At 28.4% G+C, this 26,873-nt stretch overlaps 1 protein-coding gene across 8 annotated transcripts; it reads right to left on the bottom strand.

The window, feature by feature from the left end:
- Positions 1 to 1,348: 1,348 nt before the first annotated feature.
- LOC126839489 (uncharacterized) lies at positions 1,349 to 25,850 on the bottom strand. Of its 8 annotated transcripts, none has more exons than XR_007685886.1 (2): positions 25,447 to 25,850; positions 1,349 to 1,555 (listed from the first exon to the last, which is right to left on the bottom strand). XR_007685886.1 is itself a non-coding variant. In XM_050574830.1 (2 exons), the coding sequence occupies exons 1-2, from the start codon at positions 3,207 to 3,209 to the stop codon at positions 1,500 to 1,502; spliced, it is 303 nt and encodes a 100-aa protein (XP_050430787.1). In that variant the 5' UTR covers positions 3,210 to 3,255; the 3' UTR covers positions 1,349 to 1,499. The 8 variants fall into 8 exon arrangements, 1 of the variants encoding a protein (XP_050430787.1); XM_050574830.1 differs by lacking the exon at positions 25,447 to 25,850 and adding an exon at positions 2,963 to 3,255; XR_007685890.1 differs by lacking the exon at positions 1,349 to 1,555 and adding an exon at positions 6,907 to 6,918.
- Between the last annotated feature and the right edge of the window lie 1,023 nt (positions 25,851 to 26,873).

Raw genomic sequence — 26,873 nt, 5'->3', positions numbered from 1 at the left:
GTACCACTGTACAAGAAAGAAGTATATCCAGAGATCAGTCAAAAGATGAATACTTAAGTTAATTTGAATATTTAGTAACTTGTATATTTATTTGGGATAACCAATGCAAATTTAATCAAACAAGCAACGTGTTTGGCGTTAAATAAGTTTTAATACATAACTAGTGTCTACTATATTATTTATTTACTCGTTTGTTGGAAGTTTTGACCTCTGTTTTTTTTTTATTGTATAAAATAATTCAAATGTATACATTTTAATGTTATATTGGCTGTCTATAATTTTCGAATTTTACATTCCTAATTGTGTTTATTGACCTGTTGACTCGTACACTACTGTTATCGCACGTTTAGTGTGTATTTCAAAATCAGCAACGAGCAAGTTGTTCGACTCAATAACAGCGATGGCCATAAAAACAGAATTTGTATTGTTTCTCGGTGTAAACAAACGACGTGCAAACAAAAACAATTCTTTTTGAGTATGTAAGCCGATTACGCTTTTTTAGATATAACTTTTGTTTTTTTATCGATTGCTCGCATTATCAGCGTTAAATTTTGTATGTAGGTACGTACACGAGACGACTATTACAGAACATTATTGTGCCCATTATATTTTAGAAACTATTGTTTTGCTTATATTAACTATATTTTATAATCTGTACAAAAACAAACCAAACGTAGCCTTGTTATTTCACAAAATTTACCGCAGCTCCACATGGCTACATCATTTACAGTAGGTAATTAAAATAAGATTGTAAGGCGCTGTAAACATATACATTGACTTTTCTAATCTAATATTGATACTGAAAATGTACATTAAACGTCCAGTTGTGTTGTCGATCCGACAAATGGATCAACAATATACTGAATTACCTTAAATACACTTTATCGTGCATCGCATTACACTTATTTACTATGATAAATATAATACATTTATACTGAACATACACAGGGTGATAAATTTTCGTGAACCACTCAATATCTCATAAGGTTTAGTAAGAAATATAATATTTTTTCTGATAATGTTTTTATACAATATGATCTCATTTGATTTTTGTTTTTACCACCTCCCAGGTTATTTATTTTTATTTTTTTGTTTTTGTAATTTTTGAAACACATACATTTTATTAACTATTTGAATTGAAAATAATGTACTAAACATTGTGATTACGCCCATTGATACGTACAAGTTATTAATTATTTATGAATATTGTGCTCTTTTATTGATTATAATAATTAGACGTGAACAATAGTAACCGCTAAACCTTAAATACTCTATTTTGACATATTACACACGTGTTAGCTGAAATGATTTGTTCTTAGTAAATAAAAATAGATTAAAACACATTAAATTTTCAGGAAAATTAAAAATTTATTGTAAAATTCATTATTTTTTATCTATACATAATAATATTTAGTTACCTTTAATGTATAACACATAAAAGCTAACATAAATAGTATTACAAAAGAGTTACTACTTTGCAATGTTTTGAAATTTTGACATTATTTTTGAAGTTTTCTCGTTGAACTGATGTAGATGTTTAAGACGATGTCTTGAGCTAGAAAAAGAAAAAGAAAAAAAAAGTAAGTATAATTTTAATATGGCAAATCACATTGCCTACGAGAATGACTCGACATAATCACATCAATCTAAAATTAAAACTATTTCTGTAGCATTGAAAACATAAAGTTTGGTGATTGTGTTTTAAATTATAGTATAGATAATTCAACAAAACTTGTGAATTACATCAATAATTATAACATTATATTTTATACTAAGTACACTATATATTAGTAAATTATTTACGATCATTAGTTAACTTAAACCCAATAAATTATTTCTTAGTTTCGGTCGTAATCATTAAGTTATTCCTTATTTAAACAGTTATTGAAATGATCCTGTTTACAAGTTTCAATTTTTGATAGCGCATTACGTTAACCTTTTCCTTTTATTTATAGCTGTATCCAAAAAGATACAATGCCCTTATAGTATATTTAAAAAAAATTGTAATTAATAAAAAATATGATATATTAAAACTTTTTTGTTCCAATAGGTATTTATTATTTTAATACGGTAAATAAAATATCATTTGTTTCAACTGCATTTTTAAGTTATTTTCTTTAATTAACACAAATAAGCACACTTATATACATTGTTCAAAAAATAATACCTACTCTTCGTAAACCATAAAATACTAAATTAAGTTGTGTTGTTTTATTTTCTTAATAGGTCGATGTATACTTTAAGATACAAATATAAAATGTGCTCCAAGTGGAAGTGTATCTTTAAAGATATACGCTATAATTAAACAACTTATTTAAAAAAAAAATAACGGCATAAATGATTTCCACGAGTCTTAGTAAGTAATCAAAAAAAAAAACACGGTCAGGAATTTTTTATTTTTGTCGATTTAAGGGTTAAAACTAAAATGTTGCAACACAAGCAAATCGCTTTTACCAAAACGGCTTGGGTTACAAATTCAATTTTTTTTTTTTATTAGAACACAATAAGCATATGGTTAGAGCTCGGATGTTAATGACCATATATTTAATGAAATATGCATTTTAAAATGTCAAAATATACAATTATATACTTTTATTGAAATCGGCTAAAAATTTTAACCGACTTGACACAATTTAAATAATATTTTTCATAGGATTGTTATTATTTGAAAAGGTATTTTATGTATACCTACGAATATGGTACTAAACTAGAAATAAACATTGACAAATATATATGTTCATAAGTTTCATTTTTGCAATATAAGTTTGCTGTTTTAAAATCTAGTCTTTGTAAATCGAATTTCTACCGTATTTGGATATAAATCTGATTTCACTAAAGAACTATGCAAAGTCATCAACATCCGAAGCTTACATAATATGGTAATTAAATCCAAATTAACAAAATATATATAGGATCGTAGTGCACTTTTTGGAATAAATCAATAGCGTTTTTTAATACTTACCATTTTTCAATTGATTGACATCTCGGAACCCATAGGAAAGCCAGTTGCTGGAAGCTTGGCATAAACCATAACACCGACAATAGTCATTGTTGGAAGATTCGCATACTCCTCGAGTTTTTGCGTACGCCCCACCGTACTGGCTGCGGCATAGACCCCAACAATCATCTGGGTTGCAATAAGCGTTCACGCCGTTGAAAGCGAACGCCAAAACCAAAAAACAAACCAAAACCGCGTACTTAGAATTCATGGCGACGGAACCGTGTGAGAAATGACTTTAAAATATTGATACTTGTATTTGCTTCGAATGACTTACCGGCCGTACCTACGCCTATTTATATTGTGTAAGTTTCTGCTGAGTCATGTATATATTTTAATTGACACATAGAAACAAGTAACCCCATTAGACGTGCAAACAGTCGGTTTATCTTTCTAGGAGTGCTGACAAATGCCTACGCATTTAATTAACGCTAAAGTGTACCGCTACAAAGTTCGAAAAAACAACAAGCTTTTGGTTTTGTACTTATTTGCCTCAACCGATCACGCAAATTTTCAATACATTTGAAATGGATTTTTAAATCGCAATAGATAATATGATAGATCTAATGATGATGATGAAACAAATTCTGATTTTAAAGTCCATTTGCGTAAAACGGATTTAAGAAATGATAAAAAAAAAATAATTGCCAAGAAATCAATAGCTTTGTTTAAAAAACTATTGCACGCAAATATAAAATGTATGAATTTTAAAAACAAATTGAGTTAATTCGGAATACTTCCTAGAAATTTATCTTTTCAGGTCGTGTTTAGAATTTTATGAACAGTTACCAATAGTTGACGTTTGTTATTGTACTCCTTTGCCCAAATCATTGCCTATTTTATACGTACAGTTATAACAAAAGTTTTGAAATCCCCTGAAATACTGATAAAAAATAACTAACAAACTATAAAATATTATAATATGTATTTATTGTGTGTATAAAATAATCAATCTAGTCCAATGTGGTCTAGCCTGAATTTCTGCGTGCACACGCACACACACACACACCATAACAATATTATAATAATATTAAAACTCGTTACGCCATAATTACTTTATTCGTTCCTAAACTTTTACTCAAAATACAAAATTAATATATTTTTTTTTTTAATTTAACGTCTTTAGGCACACAAACACTTGGGAGAGTAAAACATCCCTCTTTAAAATATTAATCACCTCGTACTAAAATAATGAAATTTAGAGCTTTTGACTTTTGTAATCTAATATTGACACTGAAAATGTACATTACACTTCCAGTTGTGTTGTCGATCCAACAAATGAATCAATAATACACTGAATTATCTTAAATACACTTACATCGTACATCGCTTTACGTTTATCATAAAAATTTAGAAAATAATACACAATTATTTGTCTAAATTTGTCGAGATACATGTTTAATGCCATTATCAAATCATGGTATATTTCAAAATTCGTTGGTTTGAAATTCGATTTAAAACTAACACTGAGCATATACAGGATGATCATTTTATCGTCAATCACTCAATATCTCATAGGTTTTAATAAGAAATTTTGTTTTTATACAATATGTTCTAAATTCTTCACAATTTTTTTTTGTTTTTACCTATTCCCTAAATAAATAATTATTAAACATAGTCGTGATTATCATATTTCATTTTTATGTATTCGAATATAGTGGTATTTTTTTGTTAAAGTCAAATTGAATTTAATCCATTTTGGCTAAAATGTACAGCTTTGTATATTATAAAAATCGACATAATTTGATCCTTTACCGGGTAGTCATTGCGATCTAGTGGTAATCTTTATGGCGTGATAATTTCAATCAACTGATAATCTAAGTATTTACACCTTTTCAATCCACCTTGTTAATAGAAAAATATGTGTAATACGATAAAAATATCAAGGAAATGATCAATTTTGTATTAAACCATTTATTTAGGTGGGTTAAATGACCGTCTACAAAAAACTTTAATATAAACAATAAACTCCATCATAATTTAACATTAAAAATACTGGTAGTTTTTCTTTATTGTGTGCAGCTAGGTATATTAATTAAATTTGATATTATTATATAACACATTTATATTATATTTATTTTATTATATATTATATAATATTATATTAACTTTGTTCAACACATGATACCCATTCGTCCCAATGCAAATTTAAATGTCTGTACTCATTGAAAATTTGAAGCCTGATGCACATTGTGATGTGCACAAGGTATTATGTTGTTCTCTTCGCAAAAATTGGCAATCATGCTTTTTGATCAGTAACATGATAGATGGTAAGTAATAAAACAAATTTAGTCTCTAAATTTAATTTGATATCGAAAGGGTTAAATTAATAAAATATATTTTGAATATTAGTAATCTAAAAATAGTATATTTGGGAAATTAATAAATCTTGTAAACATAAGTTAGAAATCAATAGAAAAAAATATACTAAATAAAAATAGATGTTACTCTATCGTTCAACTTTATAATGATTCTGATGTTCTTGATATAAATGACCTTTGAACATATTTTTTTCCAATTACTAAAAGTGCATATCAAACGGCTTACAACATCCAACATGAAAACAATTATGGTAGGTCTAAACAATTATTCAATTTCAATTCAATCCAGTTTAACACTCATTGTGTTCAGAAAAGTGTAAATTTTGTCGGAACTGCATTGTACAAAAAATTATAATACCAATATAAAACACCTTCAAATATTAAGCGTGAAATAATTAATTAGTTATGTACAATCTCTAGTCTTAAGGAACATTCTCCATTAAGCAAGTTTCATTTTTTATTATCACATATATATTTGTCTTTCATAATTTTAGTAAATAAGATATTAACGTTTATTTGTATTTTTGTCATAAGGCATTAGAAAATTTACACACCGTTGACTTTAGTAATTTGTCCCAAGTAAATAAAAAAAATATTAAAACAAAAAACATATGTAAGTCGCTGTTTTTTTTTATTTTAACAACATCGAACGGCTAACATATTTTTAAAATAATCGATTGACCTAATACGGAAATCACACTGGTTACAAGAAATTATCTAACTAACATATATGGTGCATAAACAGATTATACTATTTTCTAGTTGAACCATTAACGTCATTCTATTTCAGGTAATCTTATAGTCTATACCTAATATTGTGTTGTAAAAAATGTATTTATATTTATTTGCTGACAACATACGAACGTAGCCAAAACGGCCATGTTTTTTTAAGTCATTATATTTGACATTTTTCACGAAATTGATTACGCCAATTCAAACGTATAAGTTAATAATTATTTATAAATATTGGGCTCTTCTATTAATTATAATAATTATTCGTGAACAATAATATTAACCACTTAACTTTAAATACTCTATTTAGACAGTTTCCACACCAGTTGACTATAATAATTTGTCCTCAATAAATAAAAAAATATTAAAACAAATAACATATTTTTCAGTAAAATTTGAGTTTATTGTAAAAATCATAACTTCATATCTACACATAAATTTATTTAGTTAACTTTAATTTGTAACTCATTAGAGAAAACTAAAAAGTATTACAAAAGAGGTACTACTTTGCAATGTTTTGAAATTGTGACATTATTTTTAAATTTTTCTCGTTGAACTGACAAAGATGTTTTATAGGATGTCTTGAGTTAGAAAATACAAAAGAAAAAACACGGTAAGTATAATTTTAACATGGCAAATCACATTACATACGAGAAAGACTTGACATAACCACATCAGTCTAAAATTAAAACTATTTCTGTACCATTAAAAACATAATAATATTTAGTTGCCTTTAACGTATAACACATAAAAGGTAACATAAATATTATTACAAAAGAGTTACTATTTTGCATTGTTTTGAAAGGTTAACATTAATTTTGAAGTTTTCTCGTTGAACTGAAGAAGATGTTTAAACGATGTCTTGAGCTAAAAAATACAAAAGAAAAAAAACTGGTAAGTATAATTTTAACATGACACATCATATTAGATAAGTGTATTTACAAATGAGCATCAAAGCGTTTATTTGAAAGCGATTTTATTCAATTTTATCACTTTTATTTATAATAATTCTTGTAGACCTGTGACCTCTCCGTTTCCTCATTGCTTTGATTACATTATGCCAATATTCTACTGTACTAGTCCTCTCGGATAAAATCACTTTCAAATTAACGCTTTGATGCTCATTTGTAAATACAGAACCTTAATTTAAAACTTTCTAACTTTGCTGGTTTATACTGTGCTTGGTTTGGACTGTACTGGCTTGAAAATACTAACTACCGATTTGCATCGAAGCGTTTTTTCGAAAGTGATTTTAGCACTTTCGGATTTAAAAATTCCTGTAAACCTGTGACCACCCCGTCACTACTATGCCCCGACCCAACTATGCTCCGTCCCCACTATGCCCCGACCCCACTTGTACTGGTTTTTTTTTTTTTTGCAAAAACGTAGTGGACCAAATAACACATATCCAATTCAGTTCGGTTCAGGTAGTTTGGAATGTTAAGGTAAAAAAAAAACACACATCAGAGTAAAACCAATACCTTCTCGCTTTGCATCGAAGCTAAAACATTTTTCTGGATTTTTGTTTAAAAGACATCAAAAGTGGTCAAATTATATGTTTTTGGGCTCGGTGATTACGAATTTAATATCAGTTTTCAATTTTAATCATCCGGAAAGAACTTAAGTAAAAAAAAAAAAAAATTAAATTTGTGTAAACTTAAAGTCAAAAGTGGTACTTGAGCACAAAACTTATATACATAAAATTGTTTTAATGATTTGATCAATTTTTTTTAAAGATTTTAGGTGTTTTTGTTAAAATATACGAAATCTGCGAAAACACAGTTTTCCGGCAATTAAAAAAAAACTGTAGTGCCGAATTTTTTTTCCGTTTAATACGTTATGGATACATATGAGTTCCAACTACTGGCAAATTTTCAACCCAAAGGTTTTAAAATTACGGCTAAAAACCCCGAAAAACAAAAAAACTTGTTCCCCCCTTAGGGGGGTGGGCATTGGGTTAAATTTAAATTTGATACAAATGACGTGCGCGGGCATACCAAATAAATATTTCTTATAAATTTCAACTCGATCCGACTCTTTTTCTCGAAGCTATAGCCAGTAAAAGTTCTAACTTAAAAACTCGTACGGTTTTTTTTTTGTTTTTTCAACTTTCGTCTGTGAAGAATTAAACTTTTTCAACTTTTACCCCCCCAAAGTACCAACTAGATGAAATTTGCGATTTATAGTGTTGCTACTCGAAGGAATTGGTCCAGTATTAAAAAAGTTACAGTGTATACAGATAAAAAAAAAAAACACACATCAGAGTAAAACCAATACCTTCTCGCTTTGCATCGAAGCTAAAAAAACTGGAAAAAGTTGAGATCACATTTTATAAAAACTTTATGGAATAAAAATGAAATTTCTTATTAAACCCTATGAGATATAGTGTCAAGATAAAACTATCACCTCGTACAATAAATGTATTTTTTTTTTTTTTATACAGAACCAATGAAACCAATACTTTTTCATATGGTGCTTACTGCTTATGTTCGGTGTTCATTACGATTGTAAATGTAGGAGAATTTCAATTTTTTTTTATATTTCTACTTGTTGCGGCACGATAAGAATAGCAGCAATAGCTGTACCTGGCCACAACCGGTCAACCAGCCCACCCAGCTACTTGCCACCGCACTGATAACAAGTACGATCACGTACACTGCCGGTCAGCTGTTCACACACACACACACACACACACACACACACACAACATGCACCGGACTAAAATATAATGTAAACAAATGTGCCACGCCCGTGTCGAGAGAGAAGCAACTTTATTTAAAAAAATCAAGCGGGCTGCCTAAAACATAGGTTGCCATATAAGACACAGCATACTAGATCAATACAATAGTACATAACACAATTTTTCTTTTAACATTGATGGTAATAATAGTAACACGGGTAAACATAGATTCTTTAAGACAAAAATTAATAAATGAGTAATAAGACTAATAATCCAACAAATGGACTAAATTAAATTAGGCTGGAAGTGACTGGATAAATAGTTTTTTTTGTTGTCGTTCGGTATTCGTCCGTTACATTTAAAATAAGTTGCAAACTAATTTTGCCTTGTTTTAACTTTAAAGACTTCAGTGATAAAAATCTACAGCACATAGTTCCTAGTCAAATTATTATACAAAAGGTTGTTACATTTATATTACCCATTATTGTTGTTTATATGTTTTTTAGTTTTATTTTAGGCTAGGGTAACAGTGTTGGCCAGCAGCTCTACAATATTTGTAATCTGCGAGTTTTTATTATACTATTTTATTCCAATTCAATATGTATTTAATTATTTATTTAACTGTTTTGTGTTTGTGAATTATTATTCACAAGCAATAGTCATTTATTAATTGTCGTTGAGCCAATAGGACTATTTGTTTTTTTTTTTTTATTGAATTTTATTATTATTGCTATCAAAATTTGAGTTCCATTTATTTATTTGTTTAGTTTTAGTGACCATCGCACACCCACATAGTACACACATAACACACTAATTCACCACATAGCTCTCTGGTTTTGTGTAAGCAACTCTTCCCACTTCCAGTAGAGCTATTTATATCACTACTCACACACACAGACTGACCGGTAAGTTAGAGCAATTGGTGACCCAGTAAGCGGCCTAACACTGTTCGCCCTGGGCCCGAACACTACTATTAATCAATAAATTATTAATATACTATTTTTACACCCATCGACTATAATAATTTGTCATTAGTAATTAAAAAAATAACATATTTTTCAGTAAAATTTGAGTTTATTGTAAAAGAAAACTAAATAGTATTACAAAAAAATGTCTACTTTCCAATGTTTAGAAATTGTAAAGATAATTTTGTGATTTTCTCGTTGAACTAACGATGATGTTTAAGACGATGTCTTGAGCTAGAAAATACAAAAGAAAACAACAGTAAGTATAACTTTAACATTACACATCATGTTACATACGAGAATGACTCGACATAATCACATTAATCTAAAATTTAAAATATTTCTGAATCTTTAATAACATAAAGTTTTGTGATTGTGTTATAAATATTATAGTATACATAATTCAGCAAAACTTGTGAACTACAATGTACAATTGAGTGATATAATACAAATATTAACACTACCCTAAATTGCAAAAAAATTGGAATGATCGAAATTTTATTTTTTTTTTTTATTCTCTACTTCACATAGTGTAGTTTGAAAGTGAGTGAAAATGGTAAAAAAAAAGTAATAATGGCTTATGATTTGGTGAAACAATGCACCAATAATTAATAGAAGAGATGGACTAAAATTTCTGTCATTTTTAAAATTTTTTTTATAAAAAACAAAAAGTACACTCTTTTTATATCGTAATCATTAAATTAAATTATTTTTCATGCTCAAATTCACATAGTGTAGTTTCAATACCAGTGGAAATGGTAAACAAGTTATAATAACTCATGATTTGGTAAAACTATTTAATAACAGTTATTATAAAAGATGGACTGAAATTTTTGTCTTTTTTTGACATTATTATGTCTTTGCTTGGTGCGGTAAAATTCAGTCCTTTGTTATCGCCTTTTCTTCTTATATTTTTTTTTAAATAAAAAACCAAAAAGATAACTGTTTTTAGTTATGTTTAGTTAACATTATATTTACACCCTTTAGGGCAGACAAAACAAAATATTATATACTAAGTATACTATATTAATACATTATTTTCATCATTAATTAACCTAAACACAATTAGTTATTACTAAATTACGTTCGTAATCATTTAATTACCGGATCATTTTTATTAATTAAACTTACGAATATGCTACCTACTAAATTTGAAATAAATATTATTGACAAATATATGCTCAAGTGTCATTTATACCATACATATATATATGTTTCCTGTTTTAAAATCTAGTCTTTGTAAATCGAATTTATACCGTAATTGGATACAAGTCAGATTTCGCTAAATAAATTTGCAAAGTCATCAACATCCGAGGTTTACATAATATAGTAATTAAATCCAATATAACAAAATATTTATAGGATCGTTGCGCCTTTTTTCGAATGAATAAATAACGTTTTTTATTACTTACTATTTTTCAATTGAGCTGTCGCTCTCCACCTCGACTTGTGGGTTTACCATGACACCTACAATGTTCATTGTTCGAAGTTTCGCATACTCCTCGAATGTCTCTAAACGTCCCTTCGTACTCTTCACGGCACAGAGACATACAATCATTCGGGTTGCACTTGGCGGTCACGCCGTTGAAAGCGAACGCCACAACCAAAAAACAAACCAAAACCGCGTACTTAGAGTTCATGGCGACGAAACCGTGTGAGAGACGACTTTACAGTTAATATTTGTACTTACTTCGAATGATTTTCCTGCCGTACCTACGACTATTTATATTGTGTAGGGTTCTCCCAAATCATACATATATTTAATATACACATAGAAACAAGTTGACCTCAGTAACCTTAAAAAACGTGCAAACAGTCGGTTTATCTGTCTCGGAGTGCCGATAAATACAAAATGCCTAAAAAATATACTAAATAAAGATAGATGTTACTATACCGTCAAACTTTATAATGATTTTGGTGTTCTTAATGTAAATGGCCTCTAAACATATTTTTTTCCAATTACTAAAAATGCATATCAACAGCTTACAACATACAACATATACACAATCATAGTAGGTGTAAACAATTATCCAATTTCAATTCAATCAAGATTAAAACTCTTTGTGCTCAGAAAAACGTAAATCTTGTCGGAACTGTATTGTGCAAAAGAAATAATACCAAATAATCCAGCTGAAAAAATTTAGCGAAAAACAATTAATTAGTTATATAGAATCTTTAGTTCTATGTAACATTATTCATTTACACACATTTTACATTTATTATAATAATATATAGGTACATCTATTTTTTATAATTTTAGTAAACTTGATATTAACGATTGTTTGTTTTATTCATCAATCTACAAGTCATATATTGTTCTCTCACCGTCCCCTATTACAACTATGCGTATTAAAGAGGTCAGAGGGGGCATTTTGTCTCACTAATATGATATTTTCTTAAAATGTATGTTATTGACAAGCATAAGATTATTATTATTCTTATTATTATAAGTAGAATTATGTTATGGACTAAAAGTATCGAGTAAGTACACATGTTAATCAAACAGCTCATTTACGTTCCGCTATCAGCCATTAGCTGTGAATTTGTACTTAAAAAAAATGTAAAATAAATGTACATTTTAGTCAGCGAACCAATTCCTACTTAAATTTGTTTGTGTTATTATTGAAATCACTGTCTTTTTATTATAACATCGTCGATCGACAAACATAATATTGTAAAAAAAATCATAATATGACCTATTACGGAAAATCACGCATAAGTTAATAATTATTAATGAATATTATATATGAATATTGTGCTCTTTTGATGATTATAATAATTAGACGTGAACAATCTTAACCGCTAAACCTTAAATACTCTATTTTGACATATTACACGTGTTGACTAAAATGATTTGTTCTTAGAAAAAAAAAAAAGATTAAAACACATTACATTTTCAGGAAAATTTAAAGTTTATTATGAAAATCATTATTTATTATCTACACATAATAATATTTGGTTGCCTTTAATGAATAACACATAAAAGCTAACATAAATAGTATTACAAAAGAGTTACTACTTTGCAATGTTTTGAAATGTTGACATTATTTTTGAAGTTTTCTCGTTGAACTGAAGAAGATGTTTAGACGATGTCTTGAGCTAGAAATTACAAGAGAAAAAACGGTAAGTATAATTTTAACATGACAAATCACATTACATACGAGAATGACTTGACATATCACATCAATCTAAAATGAAAACTATTTCTGTAGCATTAAAAACATAAAGTTTGGTGATTGTGTTTTAAATTATAGTATAGATAATTCAACAAAACTTGTGAATTACAACAATAATTATAACATTATGTTATATACTAAGTAAACTATATTAATAAATTATTTACGATCGTCAATTAACTTAAACTTAATTAAATAATGCTTAGTTACGGTCGTAATGATTAAATGATTAAAAAAGTTAATTAAACGATCCAGTTTACAAGTTTTAAAAGTTGATAGCGCAATACGTTTTCCTTTTTTTTTATAGCTTTATCCAAAATGACAAAATGCCCTAATAGTAAAATATTTTTTAATTTTTTAAACTAATTTTTTTGTTCCAATTTGTATTTATTATTTTAATGTCACAATATACAATTAAATACTTTTATTGAAGTCGGCTACAAATTTTACGTGACTTGACATAATTTAAATAACATTTTACTTAGGATAATTATTTAAAAAGGTATTTTATGTATCTGTATAACATTGAATTATAATTATTTTCACAGTGTTTTCAAATTTAAAAGAACAATGACGATTAAACAGTAGAAAAAATATGCAAAGCCATCAACATGCGAGGTTTACTTATGGGTAATCGAATCCAATATAACAAAATATATATAGGATCGTAGTGCACTTTTTGGAATAAATAAATAGCGTTTTTTAATACTTACCTTTTTTCAATTGAGCATTCGCTCGGGATCCCCAGGCATGAGGATTAGTGGATCCAAGGGTATACCATAACACCGACAATAGTCATTGTTGGAAGATTCGCATACTCCTCGAGTTTTTGTGAGTGGCCCACCATACTGGCTACGGCATAGAGCCCAACAATCATCCGGGTTACAATAAGCATTCACGCCGTTGAAAGCGAACGTCAAAAACAAAAAACATACCAAAACCGCGTACTTAGAATTCATGGCGATGGGACGGTGTGAGAAACGACTTTACAATATTAATACTTGTATTTGCTTCGAATGACTTGCCGGCCGTACCCACGCCCATTTATATTGCGCAGGTTTCTGCCGAGTCATGGATAATATACTCATAGAAACAAGTTTAACTCTGTAACCCACAAGTGCAAACAGTCGGTTTATATGTCTCGGAGTGCTGACAAATGCCTACGCATTTAATTAACGTTAAAGTGTACCGCTACAAAGTTCGAAAAAACAACAAGCTTTTGGTTTTGTACTTATTTGCCTCAACCGAACATGCAAATTTTCAATACATTTGAAATGGGTTTTTAATTCGCAATAAATAATATGATAGATCTAATGATGATGACGATGATACAAATTCTGATTTCTAAGTCCATTTGCATAAAACGGATTTAAAATATGATAAAAAAAATAAATTGCCAATAAATCAATAGCTTTGTTTAAAAAACTATTGAACGCAAATATAAAATGTATGAAGTTTAAAAACAAATTGATTGAGTTAATTACGAATGCTTACTAAAAATTCTTTTTAGGTCGTGTTTAGAATTTTGTGAATAGTAGCCAATAGTTGACGATTATTATTCTACTCTTTTGCCCAAAACATTGTCTTTTTTATATGTACGGTTATAACAAAAGATTTTAAATACTCTGAAATACTTATAAAAAATAACTATTAAAATTTTATTAAAGGCACAACATTTTTAGATGTCTATACTATACGTTTTTATTTAATATGTTACGTACAAACAGTGATTGAACATAATTAGCATGTTGGTATGTATTATGTAATTTATTTTTTGTAGGTAAATAAAACGAAGCAGATGTAATGATCGACTCGTGTTTTTTTTACACAAATTCACTAAAAAAATTACTATAAGTCGTAAAAAAATCTAATACCCGTTGTGGGAACATTAATAAATAGATAGTTTTGATAAAAATCTATAATGTACGTCGTGTGTGCAGTTAGGTACATCATATACATTTTCACATAAATTAAAAAGGTGTAAAAAAAAAATAATTAAATATTTAATAAATTGGTGTTGACATAGGCTTGTATTTATGTATTTATTGTGTGTACAATTAACCAGTCTGGTCTAGTCAGAATTTCTGCGTGCACACACATACGAAAACTTCATAATAATATTAAAACTCGTTACGACATACTCGTAATTTCTTCATTCGTTACTGAACTTTTACTCAAAATATTGATTAAACAAATTTTTTTTTAGTTGACAATTTATAGACACACAACCGTACATACATTATCAATATAATCCAGCTTAAAATATTAAGCGAAAAACTATTAATTAGTCATATACAATCACTAGTTCTAAGTAACATTATCCATTTACAAACATTTTATATTTATTATAATAATATATACGTATATTTTTTATAATTTTAGTAAACTTGATATTAACGATTGTTTGTTTTTATTTAATAATCTACAAGTCTTACATTGTTAATGTTATAATCTAGATAATGAACTCATCGTCCCCTATCACAAGCTAGATGGCATTTCGTCTCATAACTATCATATTTTCTTAAAATGTATGTTATTGACAAGCATACAGTTATTAATAATATTATGTATAAGGACTAGAAGTATCGATTAAGTACACAGGTTACTCAATCTGCTGATTTACCGTTCATTATCTGTAAATTTTGTAATTACAACAAATATAAAATATATTTTGTACATTTTAGTCAGCGACCCAATTCTCACTTAAATTTTTTCTGTTACTAAAACAACATTTTTTTTTTATAACAACGTCGATCGTCTAAAATAATATTGTAAAAAAAATCGCTTGTCCTATTACGGAAATCACACCGGTCACATGAAATAATTTAACTAAACATATATTGTGCAAAATACAGATTATACTATTTTTTAGTTAAACAATTGAGGTCATTCTAATTCGGGTAATCTTATTGCCAAAACATAGTACTGTTTTATAAAAAATGTAATATCAATTAAATTGCTGACAACACACAGACGTGGCCATAAAAACCGTATTATTATTGTTTCTCGGTATAAACAAACGACGTGCAAACATAAACGATTTTTTTAATTATGTAAGCCGATTACGCGTTAAGGGATAATTTGTTTTTATCGATTGCTCGCATTATCAGCTTTAAATTAATTTATTTTGTATGTAGGTACTTACACGGGACGACTATTATAGAAACGATTGTTTTCTTATATTAACTATATTTTATAATCTGTATAAAAACAAACCAAACAGCAGCTTGTTATCTATTCAATTATTTGGCATAGCTGTATAGTTTCACAAAATTTACCGCAGCTCCCATATAGCTACATCACTTACAGTAGGTAATTAAATTAAGATTGTAAGGCGCTGTAAACATATTTTATATTGACTTTTGTAATCTAATATTGATACGGAAAACGTACATTAAACATCCAGTCAATCTGACAAATGGACCAACAATACACTGAATTACCTTAAATATACTTTATCATACATCACTTTACATATATCATACACTTCATTAACTTTTTTAATTGAAAATAATGTACTTAACATTGTTATTGAGTTATTAATTATTTATGAATATTGTGCTCTTCTGTTGGTTATACAACAAACGTGAACGATCTTGACCGCTTAAATCCTAAATACTCTATTTTAACAATTTACACACGTGTTGACTTAAATGATTTGTTCTTAGTAAAAAAAAAATAGATTAAAACACATTACATTTTCAGGAAAATTTCAAATTTATTGTAAAAATCATTATTTATTATCTACACATAATAATATTTAGTTGCCTTTAATGTATGACACATAAAAGCTAACATAAATAGTATTACAAAAAGTGTTACTACTTTGCAATGTTTTGAAATTGTGACATTATTTTTGAAGTTTTCTCGTTGAACTGACGACGATGTTTAATACGATGTCTTGAGCTAGAAAATACAAAAGAAAAAAAGGTAAGCATAATTTTATCCGAGAGGACTAGTACAGTAGAGTATTGGCATAATGTAATCAAAGCAATGAGGAAACGGAGAGGTCACAGGTCTACAAGAATTATAAGTAAAAGTGATAAAATTGAATAAAATCGCTTTCAAATAAACGCTTTGATGCTCATTTGTAAATACAGAATCTTCATTTAAAACTTTCTAACTTTGCTGGTTTATACTGTGCTTGGTTTGGACTGTACTGGCTTGAAAATACTAACTACCGATTTGCATCGAAGCGTTTTTTCGAAAGTGATTTTATCACTTTCAGATTTAAAAATTTCTGTAAACCTGTGACCTCCCCGTCACCACTATGCCCCGACCCAACTATGCTCCGTCCCCACTATGCACCAACCCCACTGTACTGGTTTTTTTTTTTTTGCAAAAACTTAGTGGACCAAATAATTGTCTTGTTATATTTTGTTGGAATGGTCGACGATTCATGTTTCAATCGTTTGTACTCCATAGTTTAAATTATAATCGCTTATTTTCAATAAAATTAATATTTATGTATTATATACTTCCATTAAAGCAATCTCACACAAACTATTTATACTTCACAGATTATATTATTTCAAAGCTATATTATACTTCTATTTTACTAGATTGACAATGTACAAAATAAAATGCAACTAAAAAATCTTTTCATAGATCCTTAAAATGTAAAGGGTGGGATAGTGAAACGGGTTTTACCATTTAAATACATTAGAAAATCGCCGTTTTACTGCCTCATCCTGTATATTAATTTCTTGTTATTTTCTAAAGAAAAATAAATTTTCTTACATTTAAATTAAAATACATCGTATACTGGTACTGTGATGGGGAAAACAATACATTTTACCTACATATATTACTTATTAGTTAAATATTACTAACGTGTATAACCACTAGCAATCGGCTGTTGCCTGTTATTTAACAATAACCTTTTATGGAGATTTTAAAAATTGTGTTTTTTTAATAATAGCATAGGAGCAGTATCATGATGTTAAATGTTCACGAGATTTGATCTAGTCATAAAATAAAGTATTATCATTTATGACTTAATTATTATTAAAATTTATCTTAATAGTAATAGTACATAGTAATAAAATAATGAAATATTTTATACAAAATTAGAGCTACAAGTTGATAAACTTAAAAATTAAAATTAGCACGAAGCAGATTATCTAATATTAGACAATTTAAACAATCATGCGTGAATCTCTTTAAATGAATAACAGTATAACGATATACAAAACATTAGTTTTCCTTTAAAAAAATTGTGTAATAAAAAAAACATTTTGAGGCGGTATACTGCATAAAAACCAACACTTAATCTGAATCCAAAAAACAACAGTCCTCTTCATTATTTGCAGGTAGTTGGACATTATACACTCATAGTTACACTTCGGTAAGGTTATATAACGCAGGCTATAAAATAACGAGATAACGACAGTGGTTTTGTCGTATCAGAATCATTAAGTGTCTTAATAAGTACACGGATAGGTTTTTTTCCCAATAAATCGAGTTTCTACTATAATCAGTTACACGATTTAGTCGCCTGTGATATCATGTAATAAACACAATATTATGATACCGATCATTGGGCCCTAACCTAATCTAACACGGATAGACATTACCAACTGATAATTTTTAGTGTCTGTTCGTTTCTCACAACTGGTACACCGGGTTTTTAGTTAAAAAAAAAAAAAAAATTGAATTTGTGTAAACTTTAAGTCAAAAGTGGTACTTGAGCACAAAACCTAATAGTATCATTCTGCATAGATATAAATAAAATTGCTTTAATGATTTGATCAATTTTTTTTAAAGATTTTAGGTGTTTTTGTTAAAATATACGAAATCTGCGAAAACACAGTTTCCCGGCAATTAAAAAAAAACTGTAGTGCCGAATTTTTTTCCCGTTTAATATGTTATGGGTACATATGAGTTCCAACTACTGGCAAATTTTCAACCCAAAAGTTTCAAAATTACCGCTAAAAACCCCGAAAAACAAAAATAATTGTACCCCCCTAGGGGGGTGGGAAATGGGTATAGTTTAAGTTTGACACAACTGACGTGTGCGGGCATACCAAATAACTATTTCTTATACATTTCAACTCGATCCGACTATTTTTCTCGAAATTATAGCCAGTTCTAACTTAAAAACTCGTACGGTTTTTTTTTTGTTTTTCCAACTTTCGTCTGTGAAGAATTAAACTTTTTCAACTTTTACCCCCCCCAAAGTACCAACTAGATGAAATTTGCGATTTATAGAGTTGCTACTCGAAGGAATTGGTCCAGTATTAAAAAAGTTACAGTGTATACAGATAAAAAAAAAACACACATCAGAGTAAAACCAATACCTTCTCGCTTTGCATCGAAGCTAAAAAAAAACGGTAAGCATAATTTAAACAAGGCAAATCACATTACATACGAGAAAGGCTTGACATAACCACATCAGTCTAAAATTAAAACTATTTCTGTACCATTAAAAACATAAAGTTTGGTAATTTTGTTTTAAATTTTAGTACAGGTAATTCACGAAAACTTGTGAATTACAACAATTATTATAACATTGTGTATATACTAAGTACACTATATTAAATTAAACTCAAGTAATTAATGCATAATTACGGTCGTAATAATTAAATAAAAAAAAAGTTAATTAAACGATTCACTTTACAAGTTTTAAAAGTTGATAGCGCAATACGTTTTCTTTTTTTTTTATAGCTTTATCCAAAATGACAAAATGCTCTAATAGTAAAATACTTTTTAATTTTTTAAACTAATTTTTTTGTTTCAATGAGTATTTATTATTTTAACACGGTAAATAAAATAGCAATTTTTTTAAAGCCCAGTAAAAATTTAGATTTTGCAACAAAGAAAAATCGCATAAGATTTGTTGATGTTGATGGATAAAAAATTAACGTTCAAAATAAAGCATTTTTAGTCTTAGATTTTTTTTTTTGTATTGTCAATGATTAATTATCTATTGACATAGTACACAAAGAGAGAGACTTTAAAAAATTGGCAGGGTACACAAAAGATTGAGCGGCGAGAGAACTTGACTACCCTCAATGTGGCCAACGTGTTGAAATGTCAAAATATACAATTAAATACTTTTATTGAAGTCGGCTAAACATTTTAGCTGACTTGGCATAATTATAATAACATTTTACTTAAGATAATTATTTAAAAAGGTATTTTATGTATCAGTATCACATTGAATTATAATTATTTTGATGGTGTTTTCAAATTTAAAAGAACAGTGACGATTAAACAGTAGAAAAAATATGCAAAGCCTTCAACATCCAATAATCAAATTCAATATAACAAAATATATATAGGATCGTAGTGCACTTTTTGGAATAAATCAATAGCGTTTTTTAATACTTACCATTTTTCAATTGATTGACATCTCGGAACCCATAGGTGAGCCAGTTGCTAGAAGCTTGGGTATACCATAACACCGACAATAGTCATTGTTCGAAGATTCGCATACTCCTCGAGTTTCTGCGAACGCCCCACCGTACTGGCCACGGCATAGACCCCAACAATCATCCGGGTTGCAAGAAGCGTTCACGCAGTTGAAAGCGAACGCCAAAACCAAGAAACATACCAAAACCACGTACTTAGAATTCATGGCAACGGAACGGTGTAAGAAACGACTTTACAATATTAATACTTGTATTTGCTTCGAATGACTTACCGGCCGTACCTACGCCTATTTATATTGTGTAGGTTTCTCCCGAGTCATGTATATATTTTAATATACACATAGAATCAAGTTGACCTCAGTAACCGTATAGGACGTGCAATCAGTCGGTTTATCTCTCCAAGAGTACGGACAAATGCCCACGCATTTAATTAACGATGAAGTATATAACTCAAAATAATTGATGCATGTAATATGTATGTATATTATTTCATATTTTATATATTACTGAGGCGTAATCAGTTCTATCAGTAGGACGCAGTGACCTTAAAGGTTAATTGAATACGCAAATTTTTAAAACTTTATATTTGAATTTTTAATTCGTGATAGATAATGCGAGTTCTATCGATGATGATGGATGAAATAAAATCTGATTTTAATGTCCACTTAGGTCAAGCGGATTATTTAGAGTTGATAAAAGAAACCTAATGTTTTAAGTATTTCGTTTTTAACCCTTTTGCGAGTTTTCTAATAAATCAATATCTCTGCTTAAACAATTATTGCACGCAAATATAAAATGTATGAAGTTTAAAAACAAACTGATTGAGTTAATTCGGAATACTTACTAAAAATTTATCTTTTTAGGTCGTGTTTAGAATTTTGTGAATAGTAGCCAATAGTTGACGATTATTATTCTACTCTTTTGCCCAAAACATTGTCTATTATATACGTACGGTTATAACAAAATATTTTAAATCCTCTGAAATACTTATAAAAAATAACTATCAAAATTTCACTATAGGGACACAATTTTTATATGTTTAGACTATACGGTTTAATTTAATATGTAACATACAAACAGTGATTGAACATAATTAACATGTTGGTATGTATTATGTAATTTATATTTTGTAGGTAAATAAAACGAAGCAGCTGTAATAATCGACTCGTGTTTTTTTACATAAATTCACTTAAAAAATACTAATAATCGTAGAAAAATCGAATAGCCGTTGTGAATAAATTAAAAAGATGTAAAAAAAATAATAATAAATAAAATGTTTAATAAATTGGTGTTGACATAGGCTTGTATCTATGTATTTATTGTGTGTACAACTAACCAGTCTAGTCCAATCTGGTCAGTCATCCGGGTTGCAACGAGCGTCCACGCCGATGAAAGCGAACGCCAAAACCAAAAAACAAACCAAAACCGCGTACTTAGAATTCATGGTGACGGAACGGTGTGGGAAACGACTTTACAATATTAATAATTGTATTTGCTTCGAATGACTTTCCTGCCGTACCTACGCTTTTTTATATTATGTAGTTTTCTCCCGAGTCAATGATATAGTTGAATAGACACAAGTTAACCTCAGTAACCTTATAGGACGTGCAATCAGTCGGTTAATCCATCTAAGAGTACTGACAAATGCCCATGCATTTAATTAACGATAAATAAACGAGCAAAATTTTTGTTTTATACTTAATTAATTAACATAAGCGAACACGCAAATTTTCAATGCTTTGTAGTTGGACTTTTAAATCGTGATAGATAACGCGAGTTCTATTGGTGATGATGAAACCAAATCTGATTTTAATGTCCATTTAGGTCAAACGAATTTTTAGATTTAAATTGATTAAAAAAAATCTAATGTTTTTCAGTATTTTATGACTTACGTTTTTTTAATTTGATCTAAAGTACTGCTGACAATGGTAATATTTCTAAAATATGTTAACATGTTAATCCATATCTTGAAATTATTTTCATGATGGTATAGTTTTGGCATTAGCTATTACAGAATTTGTAGTGATTTTCCTAACCACGTTGGCCTCCGGTCGAGCTTGAGTCGATTCCACCGCCTTGTCATCGTCAATGGTCCATTTGTCTTCGCCCGCTAGTCGATATTGTACAATTGTATATAATTTTAGTTTTCGTGTAATATTGTAGCCTCGTATTTATGCGATTGTTTTGTTTTTAAGTTTACGAACTCTAGCGTTTAAGTAATTCATTTTGTAGTTGTATTACTCAAAATACTATTGATAATAATAGCGTTGTATTACATTCCTTAAGTGTTTCTCATTTTTTTTACCTTATAATTGCCTACTTCAGTCATAATAGGGATTCCCGTCCATTTTCTTACTCCGTGTAATTAAACTGTCCTTAAGACATACGTTAAGAGACTTATTATCAAACAATGATAACAAACATGACATAATATAGTATTTAAATGTTTGTCAGTAATTTTATTATTTAATTTTAGGCTTGTCTGTTAAAAAAAGCCGTACAAAAACAAAAAAGTTATACTTGTCATTTGCTGCTCTTAATTTTTGTTTATACCTCGTACAACGAAAAAAGCAACAGTTTATTAAACAAAAAGCATACTTTTACTGTTCATATGAACACATTAAACTAAGTAACAAAATACCAATAGTCGATACTATGAAATGTATGACGGTTTAGATGTGGTAATATAATAAATTAAAACGGCTTTTACCAATTAAAAATACTCAACCAAAAATAGTTAAAACTAATGCGTTACAATTTTAAATGATAAAAATGAAAATTTATTTTAGTGCACAAGCATTGGACGAACGTATTTCTTAAAAAATCCTTTGTTATCTAAACCTTTTTATTAACAAAATAGATGCCTAATAAAGATGTTGTTTGATATCTTATGTAGGTACTTATCATAAACAAGTTGGAACAAATGCTAAAATAGTTTCTACTTCTGTACATATTAAGTTTAGTTTTTGTTTATTTCTGTATAAATTCTGTGTTCTGTACATATTATCTATTATCTAAATTTGTCCCAATTAATAACTATAAAAGTATAAAAAAAAAAATTAAAAAAAGTCTAATATCTTCTAAGATATTGAGTGGTCCATAGTAACATATTTTTTTTTTAATCCATAAGTCATATATTGTTAATATTATAATCTAGATGTTGAACTCACTGTTCCTTATTACAAGCTATGCATATTGAGGAGGTCAGAGGTGTCATTTTGTCTCATTAATATCATATTATCTTAAAATGTATGTTATTGACAAGCATAAGATTATCGATAATATTATGTATAAGGACTAGAAGTATCGATTAACTACACAGGTTACTCAATCAGCTAATTTACGTTTCGCTACCATTCATTATCTGTGAATTTATACTTACCAAAAAATGTGAAATATTTGTACATTTTATTCAGCGAACCAATTCTTACATAAATTTACTGTTATTAAAATAGCATGTCTTTTTTTATTATAACAACGTCGATCGTCTAACATAATATAGTAAAAATAATCGATTGACCTCTTACGGAAATCACACAGGTTACAAGAAATAATCTAAATAAACATATATTAGGCAAAAAAACAGATTATACTATTTTTTAGATAAACGATTAAGGTCATTCTATTTCAGGTAATCTTATAGCCTATACCTAATATTGTATTGTAAAAAATGTATTTCTATTAATTTGTTGACAATACATAGACGTGACCAATACGACCGTTTTTTTAAGTCATAATATTTGACATTTTTCAAATTGATTACGCCAATTCAAACTTGTAAGTTATTAATTATTTATGAATATTGTACTCTTCTGTTAATTATAGTAATTAGTCGTGAACAATAATATTAACCGCTTAAATCTTAAATACTCTACTTTGAAAATTTACACACCCGTTGCCTATAATAATTTTTCCTTCGTAAATAATAAAAGATTAAAACATATTACATTTTAAGTAAAATTTCAAATTTATTGTAAATATCTATATTTTTTATCTACACATAATAAATGAAAATTATGTAAAAATAAATTATCATAAATCATAAATTTATTAAAAAAAATAATTACTACTTTCCAATGTTTGGAAATTGTGACATTAATTTTGAGGTTTTCTTGTTGAATTGACGTAGATGTTTAAGACGATGTCTTGAGCTAGAAAATATAAAAGAATAAAATAGTAAGTAGTAACATGACACATCACATTAGATACGAGAATGACTCGACATAACCTCATCAATCTAAAATTATAAATATTTCTGTATCATCAAAAACATAAATTTTGTACTTGTGTTATAAATTGTAGTATAGATAATTCAGCGAACTTTGTGGATTGCAATGTACATTTGAGTCATATAATAAAAATATTAAAAAACACTTTTTACTGCAAACAATTTTAAATAACCGATATTTTAATATTTTCTATGCTCCAATTCACATAGTGTAGTTTGAATACCAGTGGAAATGGCAAAAAAGTTATAATAACTCATGATTTGGTAAAATTATTTAATAATAGTTATTATAGAAAGTGTACTGAAATTTCTGTAATTTTTTTAAAAATAAAAACAAAAAGTAAACTTGATAATAACTCATGATTTGGTAAAATTATTCAATAATAATTATTATAGAAGTTGTATTGAAATGTATGTTATTAAAAAAAAATAAAGTACACTGTTTTCATATCATAAGGCTAAAACGTTTTATTATAGTTTATTTACACACTTTTTAGGGCAAACCTAACAGAATTATAAGTGAATAAGTACAAATATTTACCAAATTAATTATAACAATATGTTATAAACTAAGTACACTATATTAATAAATGATTTACGATCATTAATTAACTTAAGCCCAATTAATTGTTGCTAAGTTACGTTCGTAATCATTAAATTATTGGAACATTTTTAATAAATATACTTACGAATATGCTACCTACTAAATCTAGATATAAACATTATTGACAAATATATGCTCAAGTGCCATTTATATCATATATAAATATATATGTTTGTTGTTTTGAAATCAAGTCTTTGTAAATCGAATTTATACCGTATTTTGATATAAGTCTGATTTCACTAAATAAAATTGCAAAGTCATCAACATCCGAAGTTTACATAATATAGTAATTAAATCCAATATAACAAAATATTTATAGGATCGTAGCGCCTTTTTTCGAATGAATAAATCACGTTTTTTATTACTTACCATTTTTCAATTGAGCTGTCGCTCTCCACCTCGACTTGTGGGTTTACCATAACACCGACAATATTCATTGTTCGAAGGCTCGCATACTCCTCGAATTTCTACGAACCTCTCACCGTACTGGCCACGGCATACACTCCAACAATCATCCGGGTTGCACTTAGCGTTGACTTCGTTGAAAGCGAACGCCAAAACCAAAAAACAAACCAAAACCGCGTACTTAGAATTCATGGCGACGAAACCGTGTGAGAGACGACTTTACAGTTAATAATTGTATTAGCTTCGAATGACTTCCCTGCCGTACTTACTCCTTTTTACATGATGTAGGGCTCTCCCAAATCATGGATATTTATTACTATACACATAGAAACCAGTTGACGTCAGTAACCTCATTAGACGTGCATCTATCGATTTATCTGCCCTGCATACATACACACAAACATCATAACAATAATATTATTATAATATTAAAACTTGTTACGGTATTATTACTTCTGTTATAAGCAAGCATATTTATATGTATTATATTGGAAAATTGTCAGAAATAATGTACACGTGTAAAAAACCTGGTATTATAATAAGAATTTATGCTATATGTAAGACCAAGCAATAATAACGATTTTTAAATTGTAAGGCCGTGCCAAAAGGTCAAACAAGATAATAACTTTTAGTACACTCTTAAAAAGAAACTCGGTATCAATGCATTTTTAGTATAATTGTAATGGTGTGTGAATATATTGCAGTATTATGCATAATGTAATTTATTTAAAAAGGATAATAGGATTAAAAATTTAATTTTTCATGTAATAATATTTGTAAAAGTATTAAGCAGAAGACGTTTATGATCAATGTCGTCAACTTATTATGCAAAACTCGTTTCGACCACACCCTGGCCAGACACAGTTGCGAATCAAGCCAAAAGGTCAACCACTTCCAAATTACCTTCCCTACCATTAGATCCGGGACTTGGACAACATAAAAGGGAGCCCAATCGCCATTTGCAAGCAGATTCATTTAGCCAATACTCGAAGACGCGCGTGGCAGATGTAAAACATTTTATTATTTGTACGCCAATTTTTACTTAATCTATTGTTCAATTATAAACTTACTTGGTAACTATTTTCAAAAGTGTCTGTTCTTTATTTTAAACACAACACTTATTTTCCACTTCAACATATTTGTGTTAGTAGCCAAAGGTCACGGCTTACAACACTTCATTCGTTACTGAACTTTTACTCAAAATACAAAATATTCATTTTTTGTTTTGTTTTAGTTGAACATCTTTAGTGAAAACAACACTTTTTTATTTGTGTATAATATACATATTATTTTGTGCTTATATTCGGTATTCATAACGACGGTAAATGGTCAAGGGTGGGAGAATTTCAGTATTTTTTTATATTTCTACTACTAATCAATACAATAATACT

Source organism: Adelges cooleyi, unplaced genomic scaffold, assembly GCF_023614345.1.
Source record: "Adelges cooleyi isolate 19-005CV unplaced genomic scaffold, UGA_ACOO_1.1 ACOO_flye_CR_arks_rails_tigmint_CR_PRNA_306, whole genome shotgun sequence".
NCBI classification, from domain to species: Eukaryota; Metazoa; Arthropoda; class Insecta; order Hemiptera; family Adelgidae; genus Adelges; species Adelges cooleyi.
The sequence above is the reverse complement of the archived record's forward strand: the minus strand, read 5'-3'. Positions and strand labels throughout refer to the sequence as shown.

Coding starts and splice junctions, on each gene's coding strand:
- LOC126839489 (XM_050574830.1), bottom strand. CDS start 3,209: ATGAATTCTAAGTACGCGGTTTTGGTTTGTTTTTTGGTTTTGGCGTTC. Junction 1,556..2,962: donor TGTCAATCAATTGAAAAATG/GTAAGTATTAAA, acceptor TTCTTTTTCTAG/CTCAAGACATCGTCTTAAAC.